We start from the raw sequence: 20650 nt of genomic DNA, 5'->3' as shown, positions 1-20650 counted from the left end.
ATGAAGTGTTAAAATAAGGTGTCAAAATAGTATTATTAATCTCATATACATATCTATATATATATATAGGTGTTCTATGTATATTAATTCTATCTTGTTTTGCAGGGTGCCAAAGAGAGCACTCCCAACCCAGTACTCGAGCCTAGCTAACACACTGGTTGTCTGCCAGCTCCGGCCTTTCCGAAAGATGAACATTGGACGAACGTCAGAGTTTATCTACCAAACACAAGCAAGGCCTTTGGACGAGGTTAAATCTGATCTTGCCACGAACATGCAGTACTCGATCTTAATACGTATCTCTTCCATTTAATTAAAAAATATTTGAACTTTTTAATTATTTACTAGAGAAATTGGAATAAAAAGAATTAACTCATTATAATATTTTTACCAAATTTCCTCCTCTCTTATCCAGTCCCGTCCGGCCGCTGCTCTCCGTACGTTTTCTTCTTGGTCAGCTTTTGAAATTCAATATAATAGTAAATGGTGCTAAAGGAGAAAGTCCATTTACTTATTTATTTATTTATGTATTTTATTCATGCATGAATTATCGTCCCTCACATCATCGAACGATAAACGATAATATTGGCTCCTTAAGCGTCAAATTATTTTCCCACAAAAATTTGAACTAGTAAAATTGCTAATTGGTAACAAAAAAAAAAAAAAAATTGGACTTTAATTTTTTTACTTACTATTTTCTAACACGACACGAAATAAGCTAGTTTTGGTTTAATATAAATAAGTTTAGATCAAAACGAGTTGATCCGATACGACACGATTAATAAACTGTCAATTGCAGGTCAATCCATGAAATCCACAATCAATCTGTATAACATGAATAAATCTTATTTTTGAATTTTACAAATTTTTAGTTCTATATGTCTTTCTTTATTGTTGGGAATGTTTAATATTAATATTAGTATTTGATTACTTAATATATCAAACTATTTAACTTTTTGTTAATATGGAATTTTATTTTATGAAAATATTAATTTTCCTATATATTGTAATTGGTTTGGATATTGATAATAAAATACTTTATCATGAATCCAGTTATAATTGTGAATAATTTATATATTTATTCTTGTATTATATATGAAATTATATTAATTGGGTTAAAAAATAAATATACGGGTCAGCTCAACTAATTTATATGAAACATGTTAAACGGGTTAAATGGTTCGTGTCCAGGATAACCCAATAAAAGTTAATTACTAAACTGGTTAAACGAGTCATATCGTGTTACCCATTATTTCTTAGGATTTTAAGGTTTGACAATTAAACGGGTTGTGTTCAGGTTGATCTATATAGTCTAATACTGACTTGACACGACAAACACGACCTGCAAACACTTATTGCCACCCCTAGACTACTGATGCATGGTTTTGTAGAAGTATTTGTGTGATAACCTATAATGCCCCGTACCCGGATGGGTCGGAGAGTCACCACCTGTCACCTATAATTATGTCTCCCAAATACAAATATAATTTACAAAGGCTCCAAAACAAAACATAAGTTCGTCTATTGCAACTTATTGAATAAATTCCTCTACAAGGTCATCAATGCGATAATCCAATAACATAAATCAACGGTTCCACAATTTCCCAATAGCCTTAACATAATGAACTAGCAATTACACCAGTTTCAATAAACCAAATAAACATAATGAAATCCACGCTAGCAAATAAAAATCCTCTATCAGCAATGGTACTCTTAGGTACTCAACTTCCTATCCTCAACTAATCTTACTCATGTTTCCTATTCCTGATCCCAGCTAAACCATCAACACTATCTAAAAATACTGTGAAAATAAAGGGGTGAGTTATCAACAATTCAATAAGCAGAGAATATATACTAGTATATAAACATAAACGTTTTCACAAAGTTCAGTATGCAAAATAAAACATTATAGTTTCAAAATACAGATCCAAAACATGTTATCAGAACATTAGAGTGACGATTCAAAATGTTCATATTCAAAAGTCCTTTGGCATAACATAACTGAACATCATCATCTTATTATATTATATCATATCAAAGCATCATATCAAAATAGAGACAAGCTTTAACCCCGTGGTGGGGTTGTGCTATCCCTAGTAGTCAAACCAAGAAGTATCATACTGAAAATCTTCCCCTTATTTAACCTTGGAGCCTTGAGTGTGTACACAGAAAAGACTACGTAAAAAAACTATTTTATTTTCAAAGTGGGTGCACTCAGAAACATAAATATTGATACCAACCATATGATACAGGTCATAGTTTTACACTTATGGTAAGATCAGAGTAAAGCAGAAACAGAGCTAGATACAGAATTAAAATGTCATGCCAAAGGTTTTCAAATGCCAAATCATTTCAAAATAGAGTACTGAACAGAATCATATCATATTCGCATAATCAAAACAGATTCAAAACATCTTCACATATTCATACACAAATTTTCAGATTTCATATTCATTCTTTTTGCACAGTTTAAAAACAGAATGTCAAAACCTTGTTCTTGTCTACACCAATCATGATAGAAATAATCTTCTCTTTCATACAGATTTTATGAGTAATGTTGAACAAATAACTAAGGTTATTTCAAATTTCTTTTCAAAAAAAACATGCATTTTTTTTTTCAAAATCAAACCTCAGTCCATTTCTTTTATGCAAAGTTTAGTATAGGAACCTCGTTTACTTGGACTTTATAACTTATCTGGATTTTTCCACTACCATGCCGACCGAATGTCAATCGTTTCCTATAAGGAATACTAAACGTTACTAATTCTAAAAAGACTTGCTAAAATTCTCCATTTACTAACATACATACTATGGAAATAGCTTTAATAATTATTTGTTATATACAGAAATTAATAGACACTAATATTATTTAATTTATACAACAACCTATGTACACTTTTAATTTACAACTTAATAAAATAATTATATGAATTTCAATTAACATAACCTGCAGAAACTCATTTAGAAGATAGAATTAAATAAGACTTAAAGTGTTTAAAAATAGAATTAAAATCTTATTAATTGCTACCGAAATTTAGTTGTAAAAATTTAACACTTAATAATGTAACTTCAATTCTTAAGTAATTTATTGTAAAAATAATATGAGTTTTTGGACTAACCAAAACAAGACTAAGCCCAACATAAACACCAACTGTAAAACAAGCCCAACCCGCAATATAAGGAACAAGCCAACATAAACAAGTCCAACGTAAAATCACTTTCTGCCATTGATTTTCAAGTTAAGGGGCAAATACGTAATTTGGGTCTATACATGGTTGCTTTATGAAGGATACACAATAATTTTCCACTTGTAAAATGAAAGTGATGGTGAGACAGAGGCTCACCGATGAGGAAGTTAACGGCTAGACCTTCTACGGCGGCAATTAGTGCTAGGGGTGAAAATCGACCAATAGGGAAGATTTTGAGAGGAAGATCGACCGAACCAGCCCTAGGTAGGAGGAATACCGGCCGTACTGATTCTGACAGTTTATTGGTTGGTTCTGGGTCGGCAGTGGTGGAGTGAAGCTTCAACTTAGAGAGGTGAGAGAGAGTCACAATCTAAGAAAGCAGAGAGAGAGTGAGAGAAATCGAACTGGAGAAGAAGAGGGAAGGGGAAAGAAGACGGCTCAAATCGAGACGACACCATTTGGTTTAAGGCCAAATGGCATCGTTTCACTTATATTTTCTTTTAATATGTTACATACAAAATGGCATCATTCCACTTACATTTGTTTTGTATACGTTAGCTCTAAAACAACACCGTTTCACTTGAACTGCATTGTTTTACCGAACTAGCCAACTTCGATTTTAAGGAATCTTTACCGTCGGTAGATCGGTTCTTTGCCAATTTTGACCTAGTCCATGCTCCAATAGTCAGTCTGTGTTGTTGTCGACCGGTTTCATCAGTTTTTGTACAACCCTAGCAAGTGCGACAAAATAGAAAGTGCTATTTGTAGGAGTTGGAGGGGAACTGGATCTTCTCTGATGTACTGTGGAGGTCAAACTGATCTTTAGGCCTCACAGCTTTCTAACATGAACAGTTAATCGTGAGGATTCCTTGGTGCAACTACTTGGTGGTTAGGCCAATGGTTTGTGTGGGGTTGGCAGTACAAGGTGAGGATTACGATGGCTAGATGGTGGTCGAACTGAGGAGGGTGGTCGCGGCCTTGTGGCTCAAGGGAAGAAAGCAAGTGCTCTGTTTTAGGTTCCCAAACAGAGGACGTTGGCATGTCCGTGTGGCCTTACCCTCCGTCTTCACGGTTGCTGACGATGGTCTGCCTCTGGGAGTTTCACAACATGAAGTAAGGCTATGGTGATTGACGTGTATAGGGCTGGTTGTGGCCTTGGCGTGGTGTACGTGGGACGTGTGGCTTGCGATTTTCTGTGAGGGACCGAGGGTGGCTTACTCATTCGTGGGTTGGCAACAGTGATGGTGGCCCTTGGTGGAGGTGCTACGGCTTGGAACAATACTGGAGGGTGGTGGTCACAACGTAAAGGGAAGAGAAGATGATGGCTTGCGGCGATGGTTTTTCAAAACCAGAAGGGGTTTGTTTGGCTTACGGCAATGAAGGATGGCACAACACAGAGAAAGAAAATAGAAGAAAGAGCAGCAAGAGAGAGGGAAACCAAAGAAAATCTGTGGGGGTTGAGAGATACTGTGAAGAATGAGAAGAGTGGGTAGAGTAAAATGGGGAGAGAAGGATGAGAATGAGAGAAACACGGGGGAGAAAACCGTCAGGGGAAGAAGGAGAGGGAAAAGAGAAGAGAAATTCACTTACCAAAACAACACCATTTTACAGGTAGATGGACTTCTTTGTGGGCCTGGGCTGTATCTTGGACCGCGGTATTACATACCGGACCAGACCCAAGGCTTTAAAACCCAATTTGTTGGTCCAAAAAACAAAAAAAGCACCGAAAAGGTGCCTTTTATGGCTGAAACCCTCAGTTCCCTTACTTCTTTCCTCCCTCAACCTAATACTCTCTCTACTCTACTAATTTCTTTTCCCATTGGACACCTCACGCCACTGCCCTCTATTCTTGGTTTCCTTCGTCAACTCTGATATGTTACTCCATTCATCTCTCTTTCACTCTCTTTCTGCCTCTCTCTCTTACATCCATCTCTTGCACTCTCTCTCTAACTTGCTTTCAGTAAAAGAGAAATGATATTTGCAATCTTAGGGTATACGAGTCTCATGCATTACCTTTGAAAAAATTGAGTAAATCTAATATTCACGTGAAAAAATTATTTTTAATAGAAGACCGTACTTTTTTTAAAAATGAATACATGAAATTACTTACACACTCTAATAACACACTTTAATATTGTATCTTGCATTACTCTATGCAAAATGGAGTGGTAGACATGGGAGAACCCACCTCCAAATTCACTTTCCTAGATTGGTTGCATGGAAACTAATCTCACAGGATAGGATGACTCACGAATGATCTATTGAGGGTATTGACTTATGGGGTGGCCTACAAACCATTCGGTGATAACCATTAGTTTGCGTGATGTCTCAGCACAACATCACTGTACCAGCGTCTTGAAGTCTCAAACTAATTAAGGTCTCGTTTGGTTTTATAGATTACCTAAACCTATCTCATTCCATCTCATCTCAACATCCAAATGCATTTCAAACACAAACACTTTCCAATTTGAAACTTTCAATTTTTTCATCTAATCATCACCTAATCATTACAACTTTTCCAAACTTCCAAACAAAATATAAAAAATAATTTATATAAAACCCAACCCATGTGAAGCGCAAGACTGATTCGGAAGAGGATTTTTTTTTTTCTTTCTTTTGGTGTGTGTGTGTGTGTGTAGGCAGTTGGCCCAACTCATGTGGAAGCCCAGCTGAAGAAAAGAAGCCCAACCCCTCAACCCATGGAAATGGCGTCATTTTTGTGTAAGGGTGAAAAAACCCTAAAATCCTTAATCTTCCTCCCGCTTTCTCCCCTAAGCCACATCCCCTCCCCGATTCATTCTCCCCCCTCCCTTGCAAACTCGTCCATCCCTTGTTGTCGTTGTCCACATCTCACCACCTCATGTCGTTGGTACTCTCATCTCTCAATCTTGCACTCCCTCCTCTTCTGTCCTTCTCTCTCTCTCTCTCTCTCTCTCTCTCTCTCTCTCTCCATTTCACTACCGTCGTGGAAGCCACCGTTAGCTGTCTCTGTTGGACTCTAAGATTGAGCTGCAAAACCCTCTAACCCTCCCTCTCTATTCTCTCTCCCTCTTCTATGATTTGTGTTTGCCGACCACCAACCACTACCACATCGAGCTCTCTATGTCAAACGTCGCTCCCCACCGTTCTAGAAGACATGCCCCCACACTATTTGTCTCACTCCTTGCCCATACCTTTGTCTCTATCTCTACTTCGTTGTCTACCTTTGTGACGCCGTCACTCCTCATCGGTTGGCCTCTTCTCTCAGTCTGTTCATATCTTGCCCTCCCTAAGTCTCTCGGTCTCTATCTCACTTTGGGTCTCTTTTCCTGTAAGTTAGGAAATCTTTACCTAAGCTTTGCCACTCACCATTGTGGTCTGCTGCCTCCAAGTGCTCTCTAGAGGTCGTTCGACCACCCCCTCACCTCTCCCCATCTACTCAGCCTCTTTCCCCCTCAGATCCACCCAACCTATGCCTAGATCCCTTCTTTAGGGTTTTGCGCCTCTGCCTACCACTACCATTCGCCTTGAGTTTCCCTTCTTCCACCCTCTGTTACGTCAAATCTACCACCCTTTAATTTTTCCTAGTCATAGATCCCCCTTAATCTATCCAGATCCACCTGTCAACGTGCACCGTCATTGCCGCCGCGATGCTCTACCCCTCTAGACTCCACCACAATAAGCCCATTTGCCACTTACCTTGTATATTAGTTTTAGAGCGCATTCAGATTCGATTAACCGTTTTTCCATCTATGTAGTGACACATGCATGCGCGTACTCATAGTTTCTCTCAGTCTGAGAGGGTTACTTTAATTTGGCGAACTTGATCATCCAGAATTGCCCGTCTGCATTGTAAGTAAAACCCTAGACTAACCTTTCGGATACTAACATTGGAAAACTGTATTATTATGGTAGTATGGTTGTGATTGGTTAAGTGGCCAAAAGCCTGTGGAGCGTTGGGATAAAATCTGTAGTTGGTGATGGATTGCGGGTTGAGGGCTGAGTGGAGTGTTGGGAATCGCGTGTAGTGGTGAAAACAATAAACTATGAAATTTTATGCTACACTGTGTTTGATTGTTGTATTATGTTGTACCATATCATCTAATAATTGCATGTTGCATGACTGCATTTTTATTTATTATTTGTCATTAATTTATTATTTGTGCTTGTACTGTAAACTTGGAAAACTGTGGTTTTTGTGTCAAAAGATTGAAAACTTGTTTTATGGCTGTGTGTGTGTATCATGACCTCAAATTGAGATGGGACATTATCTGGGTGGAGCTCCTCTGGTAACTCGGGAGTATGTAAAACTGAGTGGCGTCCCCTAGGTTGTCGTGCCGAGACGACAATGCTCTCGTGGCGAGTCTGTGGCCTCTCTATGGGCGGAGACTAAAGGTTGTCTGGTCACATATGTGTTGGGCGCGGAGTTGGGCATTGCTCATTACGAAGTAACACACATGGTCGTTACCTGTAGTGTGGGGAAGGGAGCCAGAATATTCGAATGATCTCTAGGGGAGACCATGTGCATGCGTAATTAAAATGAGTGTATGGACTTTATGTGGATCATGACCCCAAGTCGAGATGAAACATTATCTCGGTGCAGCTTCTCTGGTCACTCGAGAGTGTGTAAAATTGAATGACGTCTCTTGGGTTGTTGTTGGGTGATGATAGACTCAGACGAGATGGCAATGCTCTCGTGTCGACTCCATAGCCTCTCTGCTGGCAGAGGCTAGTGGATGTCTTATCACATACGCACTAGTTGTAGAGCTAGGCATCACTCGTTACGAAGTCATATGCACGATCGTTACTTGTAGTGTGGTGAAGGGAGCTAGAGTGTGCAGATGGTCTCTAGGTGAGACCATGGTACATATCTTAATTAAATAAATGGTGGATTTTCAAATAAAAATGTGATTTTGAGTGTGTGGCTTTTTGTGTAAGTATTGAGAAGGAAATTGGTTTTGTATAATCTAGTAATACTAAAGATCTCAATTTTCCTCTTCACTGTATTTTTTGGTGTTAATCTATGGCTCTTGTGATACCCCCATATAATAAGGATAAGAGTAAGTGGTGTATGGGATTTCACATTGCTTGTGAATGAGAAGTTTTTGCTCTTTATAATGTTTCAATGAGACTCTAATTGTATCATTGACTAATCCTTTTGTAGTATAGGCCATGTGGTTTGGACCTTCCATTTGAGCGTTACAAATGATATCATATCCTGTCATAACCAAAAATATATAATTTGAGCAGTGCCACCTACGACAGACTGACCTGACGAGGATGTCGAGAATTTAAGGGGGTTGATTGTGGTACTCCATATGAAAAGGATAAGGATATGTGGTGTATGAAATCTCACATTACTTGAAAATAAGAAGTTATTGCTCTTTATAAGGTTCCAATGAGACTCTAATTATATCATTGACTAGTCCTTTTAGAGTATGAATAATGTGGTTTGGACCTTCCATTGCGGCATTACAGCTTTACTTGTTAAGATTGTGAAATCTCACTTTGATGTCCCCACCTGCGGTTCCGTGTAGACTTTGGGCAAATACAAACTTGGAGGATCGACTCCGCTAGGAGTGATGACTTGGATACCTTTCCCCTTATGTAGCATTGTTTGGTGCTTTCCCTTTACTTAGTCGGATGACTGTATTAATTTTATATCGGGGATTGGGAGATTAGTGGCTTATGGATATTTTGCATAGTGATGTAATCTTAGATTTTCTAGCATTGTTAAAATTAATTGGCTATCCATTTTTATTTTTTCGTTGTGTGAATTAATTGTACACATTTATTGAGCATGCGAGTACATGCTACATTTTCATGTGCGAGGGGTGTTTGATCCGAACGGCCAACATTTTGGTATCGCGACTCCTGCCTGAACGCAAGTGGGGGTCGAGAGCGTCACATTCAATTTTTTCAAATCTCAAAATAAAAATTATTTATAAAAAATTATATTCTAACAATATTATAACTTTATAATATTTTTATTCAACTTTTTATCTATCATTTCTCAAAATCTTATAAAATATTTTAACATAAATAATTTTATTATTATTTATAAATTATCTCATTACTATTTATAAATTTCTTATTCTATCTCACCTCTATAATTTAAGTGCCTATAAGACGAGAAACTAAGATAGCAAGAAAGGTAATTCCCTACCTAATTGGTAAGGTGTGAAGCCATAAGTGCTGAATGAGTTTTGTAAAAGGTCATTTCCCAACTTGCGTAAGCCTCTTTTAAAAAAAGTGGACCCAATAAAAAAATAAATAAAAAATAAAACATCTTACTTTTTAATGATGTAGCCTATTTTTTAATAAAATGTATATGATAGATTTAAACCTTTGATATTTATATATATCATTATTTTTAATTAATATATGGAAAAGTCTTCTCACAAACGAGTTCATACATCAAATTATGTACCAATACTGATGTATAAAGTATCTAATTAATGAAACGGTGGAAATTAAAGATTAAAATAATTTTTATGAGACAGAGAACTTTTTCTTCTTTCAAAATTTTTTTTGATATTTTCTTTTCAATAAAAAAAATCATGTCAGCAATAGTACGAGGTTTGGTGCACCAAATCGCTTATACCTTGCAAAGCTCTTAATATATTGCTCTCAATCTAATCTTGCATGGTAATTAAATCGGTCAACTATTTTTCTTCAACAAATGTATTATTATTGTTATGTAAATTTTTTTAGGTAAGATTTTAAAAATATATTATTGTTTCTCTAATTTGAACTATTTTTTGTTTATATGTTTACTATGAGTGGGTATGCATATATATATATATATATATATACACACTAGTAATGGTTTAACGTGCAAAGCACGTTTGCCACATTTTGTCTAATTAGAAGAAAAAATAAAATTTTTTAAAATAATGTGTCCAAATCGTAAATAAAGTGTGACTCCTTACATGTAACACAGAATCTTGAATAATTGAATTAGATGTTAGTTCACAATCATCAAGATTAAAAGAATACATAAAATTGATTAGTAAATAGCCTAATTATTATGAGATTTAAATTATATTAAAATTTCTAATTATTTATATGATTTTATTCTCTTAAAAATATTTAGCAAAATTTTATAATTTATTTAATGATAAAATATTAGTATTTTATAAATTAAAGTTAATTTTAAATGTATGATATGATATTTATATTTTAATTATCTATTTAAATTAGTTTATTTTTAATATTTTAACCTCTATCGATCAAATTTAAATATTCAAGATGAAAGATTGGCTGACAAAATCAAAAGCCTAAAACAGTAATGACAAATCAAATATGAGTGAGTGGCTGACAAAGTGCAAATTGAAAAAGTAAAACGCAAAAAGTAATGCTAAAATCGTAATAACACTTAATTACCAAGGGCATTGATGGAATAAAAATGTTAAACAAGAATTACTGTTTATTCTTGTGCGTTCTATAATCGCTAGACATAGATAGAGGGGTTGGAGGAGTGTTGGGCCTTGGCTTTTATGAAGTTGGATGAAGACCGAAGTGACTGAACATTGGGCTCAAGGCCGAAAAATGTAAACCAGCCCATTAAAACATATATTGATACTCGCTTAACACTTACGTTTGGTATACTCGCGTGCCAATACGTGCGTGAAATGTACTTCATCATCTGCAGGTGACGATAGCACACCTCCAAGTCTCAGACCCCATTATCAACTTGATGCACGCACCGCTATTTTTTTTCTCTCTACTTTCCTAAGTCATGGAGTCCCCAAAACCCTACGGCCCCGCAAACCCCCTTCTCTCGCTCTCCACCTTCGTCCACCAGCACTGCCACCGGCTCTGCGCAGAGCTAGCTAGCCGCTTCAAGGACACCAAGCGACTCGCTGGAACCCTATCTGACGGCTGGCCCCCTGTGGCAAGCCGGCGTCCCCGTTCGTCGTATCCTCCGCTGTTCGCGTCGGTAACACAGCCGAAGCAAGCCTTGGCCGCAGGCCTGAGCTCCGACCACGTGGCAAAAACCCTAACTGGCACGTCAGTCTACACTGTCAGCAATTCGAACAATGAGTTCGTGCTTATCTCTGATCCCAGTGGTGTCAACTCGATTGGGTTGCTTTGTTTTCGCCAGGAGGACGCCGAGGCCTTCCTTGCTCAAGTTAGTAATTCTATCTCACGTGTTCGGTTCCCGAGAAATGATAGGAAAGTAATACAAATGAATAGATTTTCTTTTTGTTTATTTGCTTACTTTTAAGCAATATAAATGGAATGGGTCTGCGACATTTTCTCAGCAACCGAGCGGAAAGTTTTCTTTTGTCTCTTTTGAGATATTGATGGTTTTTCTGTGGCCATTTTCAGGTTAGAACACGGAAAAGAGAACTACGAAGTGAGGCAAAGGTTGTTCCCATTACTCTTGACCAGGTACGTAGTTGGAAATTAAGTGTTTTTTTTTTTTTTTTTTTTTTTTTTTTTTTTTTATCTCCAATTAAGTGAAATTCTTAGCGCTTGATGGTGGGTTTGGTAGATAGCTGTGAATATAACTGATAAATCTATGTAGCTGTTTTGGTTTCTCAGCTTTTTATATTCATTGTTAGATTCATTTTCTGAAATATAATTTTTGTTCTTTTCTTTTTTCGAATTATAGGTATATATGTTGAAGGTCGAAGGAATTGCATTTCGGTTTTTGCCTGACCCTGTTCAAATAAAGAACGCATTGGAGGTTAGTTTGTGTCACTTCCCGTCGCTCTAAGTCACATCAGTGCCGGTTGTTTAGATTGAAGGCAATGCCTATACTGTATTATCTTATCTCTCAATTTTGAGAGCGATAACCGAAACTCTTCATGCGCAGTAAGCAACTAACATTCACATGGTCATTGCTATCTGTAAATGTAGAGTTAGATGATCCGCCATTGTATTTTTAACTTCCTTTATACTCTTTTCATTTTTGGGCCGAAATACTCCCTTTGTGCTTTGAACTTTGATATTTAATCTTTTGTACTTGTTTTTATTATTACGAGAATAGAACTGTACCACTCTATCTTTTATAATGTGCCATAATTTTTCCGTGATATTTATCATGTATCAATTTCAATCTCATTATTTTGTATCTCTGTATTGAATCGTAAATTTTTATTCTGTCTTAAGTAGGGCCATATGCTAATATACATATGACTTAATATAATACCAAAATATAAGAAGAAAAAAGTAGGGTGGCATACACAATACAAAGACCATTTGGTTTTGGCTTCTCGTGTGGATAGCAGGAAATGTGAAGTTCCACTGAGCGGACACCTTAGCTGTGATAGAAAATGTTGTGAGAGAAACTCCTAATTCTTATTTATGAAAATGCTGTATACTTTTCTTTACCTATCAAAAAAGGAAAATGTTGTATAATTGTCTTTGGCTATTGTGTGATTGTATTAATCTACCAATTTAGATGGATTCACAATTATCTTTCATGTTGATTAGCTCAAAACCGCAGATTCCAGGAATGGGTTTGATGGAGTTCCTGTTTTTCAGGTTTGTTATTCTACTTTTGAATCTAGTTCTCATCTTTGAAAGCAGAAATACATTTCTAATACCAATAAAATTTTATTAAAAAGGGCTAAAGGTGGAACCCTAGTACACATGATGTATACAAGAGAGTGCAAGCAAAAATATGTTAAACTGAGCTCTTAGGTAAAATAACCCATGGATCTAATTTGTTCCATTGATGGCTTATACGCGCACATGTCCGTAATTGAAATAATTTGACGTACAAATATAAAGAGGCTGGTATGAAGGAGAAAGTAAAAAACAGAAAATCCATGATCTAAATGACACTCTTGTTTTTTATAAGGTCTGGTTTTTCTCCCGACTCACAACTTGATTTTATATGTTCCATTATTTTTGTGAATTCATTTTTTGTTATTTTAGTGTGGATTTTTCTAAAGTATTACATTGATAATGTGTATGTGTAAAAAACTATTTATGGATGTATGGGGGTGTATCCATGACAAAGAAATAGAATTGTAGCATGGATATTGTCTGCCCTTGACAGTGCTGGGGATCAGTTTGGTGACTGAAACTTGCTTCAGTGTACGTTGAAATGAAATTTTGGGCGTTTAGTTGCCCTGGAGCAATCGTTCTTCCTCAGTTTTGTATAATCAGTTGTTTGTGGCTACAGTCCGACCTTCTGGTTGTCAAGAAGAAAAACAAGCGTTATTGTCCAATTTACTTTACCAAGGTTGGTTTGGCCAATTGAACTCCTTGTAGATGCTATTACATTTTAAGATGTGGATATGAGTGTATGATTTACTAGCAGCGGCCTTTGCTTGTTCCTACACAGGAGGATATAGAAAAAGAACTGTCGAAGGTCTCTAGGGCATCAAGAGGACCAGCATTATCTCAACATATTATGGTATGACAAGCAGCAATTCTTTCGCCCACCTCTCTCTTAATCATTTAGAGCTTATGGTGGAATCTTTTCATTGAAAACACATTGCATTATAATATTTAATCTGTCCAGAAGCTTGAAGAAAATTTCAAAATATGTTTACGTAGTTCATTTTTTGCTTTTTACATGGTTCATTTTTTGCTTATTACGTGGATCATTTTTTCCTTTCTTTGCAACACACCAAGTTTAGTATCTTTTCTTGTTTCTTCGGATAGTATGACTCTTCATTCTTATGCCCTCTTTAGGGCAGAATTCTGTACAGGAAACGTTTCATGTTTGATGACTTCTGCACATCATCTCAAACAGTCCAATGCTTTTATTCTTGGTACCATCCCTATTACATTAGTTAATTAAAATTATTTCTACAGGTTGGTAGCTTGGAAGCTGTTTTGAGAAAAATGGAGGTAATGAATGTTGGCAATTCCAATGTAAATGGTATTTTTCATTATAGAAAAGAGAAAAACGAAAAACGAAAATTGAATCTTGATTTGGTTCCTCATAACTGATGCAGATGAGTGAGCGGAACTCAGGGTGGGAAGATCTGATTTTTATTCCACCTGGCAAAAGCCACTCTCAACACATTCAAGAAGTGCTTAAAGCGTGATTCATGTGATGCGTGACTTCAACTGACCATTTGAAAGGATCTGGAAGCTGTTAGCATACGGCATGTTTTCAGGGTCAAAATAAAGCAGGTCAGCCATCATGACCATCAGCAACCCCTGTATGCGTGTTTGATTGTGTATACTGCATACTTGAATGTAACAAAACAAATTCCTTGACATGCAGCTAATGGTGTGTAGGAAAATTAAAGCTCCGGAGTGTGGGTTTTTACAGCTAAAAAGAGATCCAGTGAAGGTCAGGGAAATCACCATGTTGAGACAAATATTGTGGGACTGTTGTAATTTGTGTACAGTTGCATTGCATTGACACAAATGCGCCCTATATATGTTGTTAAACATATATAGATCAATTTCAAGCGAAATCACACCTTGTAAGAGAGCTCGGCAAATCTCTTTTAACTGCGCATATATGATTTATACATGAATGATCAGACGCTCATACAAACGGCATCTCTGCATCTTTATGTTTCCTCTGCCACATATAATTGAAATGGCAATATCCTTGTTGGAACATGGTTGTGGTTTATACCTATCCAAAAAAGGGGTTGTAGTCTATAACATGTGGAATTTTTGCTGTGTATTGACACTGAGGCTTGAAGAGAGATAAGGTACGTGGCTCCATGATTTTCTTAATTTACAGCGGCTTGCATTATGAAGCTAAACAGAGGAAACATGCTTCCATTTCGATGGCTGCGGGTGGGTGGATATGATCCCTCGACACCGGGGTTTGTAGTCAAGAGCTCTATTACTCTTTTAAGTTACATGGCCACCCGGTCTTCACTGGTTCTGTTTTCGGGAGAAACCTGAAAATGAGAACTTTTCTGATTGTTATTTTTTACGGTGCTTGGTTTGTTATCTAGATAGAGTAATGTTATATACAATCATGAGTTATGCAAGTGCGGCACACTCCTTCTGAAAAAGAGTGGAGTTCACAATTAAAAAGTTAATTTTTTTGTGAATTTCATATTTACTCACTTATTTCAAAAGGAAAGTGCAGCACATTCTATAACTATAAATATAATTTTTCGCCAACATAATACCCATTTGCTCAATAAATATTGCCGTCTCCCACAAGTGGATTTTTACCTTTATTTCCATAAATTGGTGTAATCGTATGCCTTGCCAGTTTGGACTCGATGGGTCCTCTTTGCCACCTGAATTGTGCAATATGACACAAAAGCATCATATTGCCCAATATTCGTTCGTTAGAGATTTCTCAGAACAAGAGCAATCCAGGGCCCAAAACAGAGGATGCTCCATCTCCACATGGCACATTTATGCACAAAAATAATATCGATTTAAGGGACAAATAGCCCATTTGTCTATTAACTAGAACCCCACTTCGTGTTCGTCATTATCAGGAGGCTGATTAGAATTTTTTTTTTTTTAAATAATAATAATAATATTCCAATGTGATAGTTCACCATAAACATAGGCACAAGGTCGTGTAAAACATGGGCTACATTCATATTGATGAGTTGTCTGATGTGCTGATATTTAACCTAAAGTAACCATATAAAATAAATAACAATTATGAATAAAAGATGGACATAAATGTGTAAATGATTAGAAATAGAATATTGGTGGAGATTCACGATTTCATAACGGATAACAGCGACATTATCTTTCGTGAAGTCGACTGCCCAACCGAAGAGTTGTTGGACGGCCTGCTTACCTGCCTCTTTCCACATTTCTAGCTTTGTTTTATTGCTTTTTTTACACTGGACACAATTTTTATGGACTTTTTTTTTTTTTTTCTAATTTTTCTATCCATTTTATTTGAATAAGGGACCTTTTTTCATTTGCTTCTTTTCACATTTTTATTTTTATTTTTATTTTTTTCTCTAGAGATCATAAGGGAAAGAGTAGTGTTTTAGTCATAAAGAAATCTTATAAAAATAAAACCTACAAATTGACGTGGTTTGATGTGATATGTGAACACTTATCGAAAGAAAAACCTATATATACGAGTATAGATAGGGAGGGAACTCAAGAAATTGTCTAGAAATACGAGCAATATCCTACAGCATGGAATAAGAAAGTAAAATTAAGCATGATTTTCACTGAAAACCAACAAGATTACAACAGGAAATGCCACTTGGAGTTGTTTAAATGGTTTTGGCCCTCTTGATTTTGAGATTTTCTTAAAAACACTCCCTAGGCTCTCTAACCACTGCATCCAAAAGTTTCCTTCAAGGTCCTAATCATAATAATTAACCATTACGCTTCATTGCGAAAAATGGAGTAATTAGTTAGATATATATAAAGCTCTCTCTCTCACTCTATTTGAGGCATGCACTACAGATTTTTTGGATAGCATTATGCAGGAAGGATTTGGTCTTCAAAAGATTATGAAGGTCATTCCTTCAAGGGCTTTGGTGATCAAAATCAACTTGATCTTCCTTGCTTTCTTCCTTATAGTTTATGCATCTCTTCTTCTCCGGCCATCTACTTCAGTTTACTTTGAGAATGCTGCATCGATTGTTAGGTGTTCATTGCGTGAGTGCCATCACAAGGTAAGGTGAGCCGGCACAAGCTATTTTTCCTGCCCACAACCCCTCAGAATTCTTCTCTCTTCTCACCTTTTTGTCTTCTTTTTTGTTCTTTTAATGATTCTGAACCTTCGAGTGCTACTTTTGCAGGTGGACACAGGTCTTAAGATGAAGGTGGTTCTGGAGGAGACAGAAGCTGCAAATTCACAAAAGCCTAAAGGAAACCTGACCAAGATAGAAATGCCAAGCTTCATGATTGAAATGGGGGAGGAATGAAGATTGGGATGGTGAATATGGAAGATCTGGATGTGAGCGAATGGAGCGCACGCAGCTTGGAAACAATACCAGTCACATTCGAACAGGTCTCCGAGTATTTTGAATGGAAAGATCTGTTTCCCGAATGGATAGACGAGGAGGAAGAGATTGATGTCGCAACCTGCCCTGAGGTGCCAATGCCGGATTACAGAAGGTACGAAAACTTGGACATGATTGTGGCGCAATTGCCATGCAAGTTTCCGGAAAAGGGTTGGGCAAGAGACGTGTTGAGGCTCCAAGTTCATCTTGTGGCAGCAAATTTAGCAGTGAAGAAAGGGAAGAGAGACTGGTACAGCAAGACCAAGGTGGTGTTTTTGAGCAAGTGCAGGCCGATGATGGAGCTGTTTAGATGCGATGATTTGGTGAAACAAGAAGGAGATTGGTGGTTTTTTGAGTCGGACATGAGGAGGTTGGAGCAGAAGGTTTCATTGCCAGTTGGGTCTTGCAAATTGTCTTTACCACTTTGGGGACAAGGTAAAAATGATTCGAGTCGTCCTTAATTTGCTTCAATTTCAATCTCAATTCCCAGTTTTCTTATTCAAATATCATAAGATTACATAGCACATGATTCTAAAGAAACCTTCGAGTCCTTTGTTTCAATTGGAGTCTTAATTCTCAGTTTTCTTTATGCATTCATGTAATTTACAAAGCATAGGCAAAAAAGTTGAAGAACAAAAGAAAGAAACGCGCCAGATAGGGGTCGAACCTATGACCTTCTGCTTAGGAAACAGACGCTCTATCCACTGAGCTACAGGCGCCTTGTTTTCAGTATGATATTGTAATTTATTTAACCTGATCAAAAGGAGATTTCAACGGACCAGGAAAATCACAAAATTTAACAAATAAAATTATAAACTGATATGATTCATATAGTACGTTAAATTTTAAATTAATTACTTTTATTATAAAATAAATTTAACGTATCATATAAAATCATCTTTATTTATAGATTTATTTTTGTAAGATTTTTTTGTGTATCTACGTAACACTTCTCCCTTTAACTTATGGCTTATTTCCTACATTTATTTTCGATACCATCGTGGTTTAGTTGGCGGCATTATCTTGAAGTGAAATATCAAATAAAGAGCACACGAAAGTCTTTGCTTGCTTTTAGTTTTAGTCATGACATCTAGCTTTTGGTGGGTGGGACAGTTTTTTCTCTAGCTTTGTTTCTAAGAAACATTCCTAACTACTTCCTAGGAGCCAAACACAGTTAGTCCTGCATATGTAATATTGTCTTTTAGAATTTGGAAACATCTATATCTATCTCTACCATATCTTGGAAATATAATAATTTAACTTAATTATAAAGAAAATACTTTAACCACAAAAGGATTATATAAAAGTAAACTCATAAACTGATGTGATTTGACGTAGAATGTCAGATCGTAAAGTTACTTTTATTATAAAGTAGATCTAACAAATTTCATAAATTCAAATCAGTTTATGAGTTTATATTGTGTAATGATCTTTTTGTGTCTATAACAGTTCTCTAATTATAATATTCTAACAAATTATTCTCTTCAAATTCTGTGAAAAATAAAAATTATTTCTTGAAGTACCTGCATAGTATACTGCATGTTGTTCATAGATCCCAAATTAATACAGTTGTTGGGAATTGATTCCCAGGGATACGTGAAGTCTTCGACATCTCCAAGATTCAAAGCTCGACAAAGACACCAAAACGAGAAGCCTACGTTACAGTTCTTCATTCCTCTGAATCCTATGTTTGCGGTGCCATAACCCTCGCCAAAAGCCTCATCCAAACCGGCACAAAGCGCGACCTCATACTGCTCATAGATAGCTCCATCTCCACGCCCAAACGCGACGCCCTTGCCGCCGCCGGCTGGAAGATACGCATCATGGAGCGGATACGCAACCCTAGAGCCGAGAAGGACACGTACAACGAGTACAACTACAGCAAGTTCCGACTTTGGCAACTTACTGACTACGAAAAACTCATATTCATTGATTCCGACGTCCTTGTTTTACGTAACCTCGACATCCTCTTCTACTTCCCTCAGTTGTCAGCCACCGGCAACGACGTTTCCATCTTCAACTCTGGCATAATGGTTGTCGAGCCCTCCAACTGCACGTTTCGAGTGCTCATGGATCATCGAGAAGACATAATTTCGTACAACGGCGGTGACCAAGGGTTCCTCAACGAAATCTTTGTGTGGTGGCACCGGTTCCCGAGGAGGGTGAATTTCTTGAAGAATTTTTGGGCGAACACGACGGTGGAGACAGGGTTTAAGAACCAGCTGTTTGGGGCGGACCCGCCCAAGGTTTATTCTATACACTATTTAGGGTTGAAGCCATGGCAATGCTATAGGGACTATGACTGTAACTGGAACATTCCAGACCAACGTGTTTATGCGACCGATGTGGCGCACCGGAGGTGGTGGAAGTTTCACGACACCATGGATGAAGGGTTGCAGCGTTTTTGTGGGTTGACGGAGAGGAGGAGGATTGAGTTGGATTGGGACACAAAGAAGGCTAGGGAGATGGGGTTGCCTGATGAGCATTGGCGGATTAATATTACAGATCCTAGACGGTCTCATTTGATGGATTAGAACTAATTTGCATTATTTTTCTCCTTTTGTTTTTTTGTTTTTTGGCTTTCTTTTTACCCCTTTTCTCTAAACGTAGAAGGATAATATATTTGGGATTTCTACATGATTACACCACATAATTATTTATGTGTGAATAGATGGTTAGAAAAACACTGCCTAAGATCTTGGTCTCAGCCATATAATATGGATATCTATGCTCTTGATCATCTGTTTTTATTTTCTTTTTGGTTGTGCTATGAAATAGATTCACGTATGCTGACGGCCTAGTGCCAAAAGCCCCAATCTAGCTAATTCATCTGATCTTGAGCTAGGTTTAGCTCATTGAAATTATGAAATCATTAAAAAAATATACATATTACCCACATTAATCCTTTTATATATGATCATCATCTTCCTACCATTCTATGATGTGGTATCAAATAAATTGAGACTATTAATTATGTTTCACTTGTGGGGCGATCATTTAATGTCACATCTGATGATAATAAAAAGGTTGGTGAATTAAAATTTTCATAATTAAAATTGGTGGTGATGTAGTAAGCTGTGGCTTTGTTCATTTGATTCAAAGATATGTTAAGAAAATATGAAAGAATTAAAATTAGTTACACTTCATCTAACTATATATATACTTAGAGTCTAGAGCCATCTTTTCCTAACAATGCTCATGTTTTGTCCAATCCATCTAATTATGTAATCTATTTAAAACATTCTGTCCAACATCCTTCCTTCATCATGCATACGTTGGGACTAATTTAACGTACGATTTGAGCTCATGATGACCTTTGTCTGTAAATTGTCATTAATCCATCTAAAACCAATCGATGTATGGGAGAAAATACTCGAGCCTTTAATGACAATATGACTTGATATCACACTTTGCAGGCTTGTTATCAGAGCAGTCATCAAGAGCGAAATTATGGATACAGTACCACAACATAACATGGCTTCTTAATTCATCAACAAATTAAGTAGTATATATACAAATTTAAGGGGGGGAAAAAATGTATTCCCATCGAATTCGACCATCTGATTTTAGAATATGCTGTATCGTGTGATAGAAAAATTGGTGAGGTGG

General features: G+C 36.8%; 2 protein-coding genes and 1 non-coding gene across 4 annotated transcripts; 2 read left to right on the top strand and 1 right to left on the bottom strand.

Moving 5' to 3' along the window:
- The first annotated feature begins 10854 nt into the window (after positions 1-10854).
- Positions 10855-14706, top strand: LOC121241850 (protein TIC 22, chloroplastic). 2 transcript variants are annotated; one of them, XR_005935818.1, is made up of 9 exons: positions 10856-11298; positions 11499-11561; positions 11785-11859; positions 12609-12659; positions 13306-13365; positions 13468-13539; positions 13944-13979; positions 14087-14267; positions 14376-14706. XR_005935818.1 is itself a non-coding variant. In XM_041139702.1 (8 exons), the coding sequence occupies exons 1-8, from the start codon at positions 10906-10908 to the stop codon at positions 14177-14179; spliced, it is 843 nt and encodes a 280-aa protein (XP_040995636.1). In that variant the 5' UTR covers positions 10855-10905; the 3' UTR covers positions 14180-14268. The 2 variants fall into 2 exon arrangements, 1 of the variants encoding a protein (XP_040995636.1); XM_041139702.1 differs by lacking the exon at positions 14376-14706 and having other exon boundaries at positions 10855-11298; positions 14087-14268.
- Positions 14707-16347: 1641 nt separating this feature from the next.
- On the top strand, positions 16348-19735 carry LOC121241849 (UDP-glucuronate:xylan alpha-glucuronosyltransferase 2-like). Its single transcript, XM_041139700.1, is given in 4 exon segments — positions 16348-16711; positions 16838-16949; positions 16952-17476; positions 18632-19735. Coding segments are annotated over 4 exon segments (1776 nt in total). The 5' UTR covers positions 16348-16516; the 3' UTR covers positions 19576-19735.
- TRNAR-CCU lies at positions 17688-17760 on the bottom strand. Its single transcript has one exon. It is a non-coding gene; the product is annotated as a tRNA-Arg (tRNA).
- Positions 19736-20650: the final 915 nt, after the last annotated feature.

This window comes from Juglans microcarpa x Juglans regia, chromosome 8D (genome assembly GCF_004785595.1).
Source record: "Juglans microcarpa x Juglans regia isolate MS1-56 chromosome 8D, Jm3101_v1.0, whole genome shotgun sequence".
In the NCBI taxonomy this organism is placed as follows: Eukaryota; Viridiplantae; Streptophyta; class Magnoliopsida; order Fagales; family Juglandaceae; genus Juglans; species Juglans microcarpa x Juglans regia.
The sequence above is the reverse complement of the archived record's forward strand: the minus strand, read 5'-3'. Positions and strand labels throughout refer to the sequence as shown.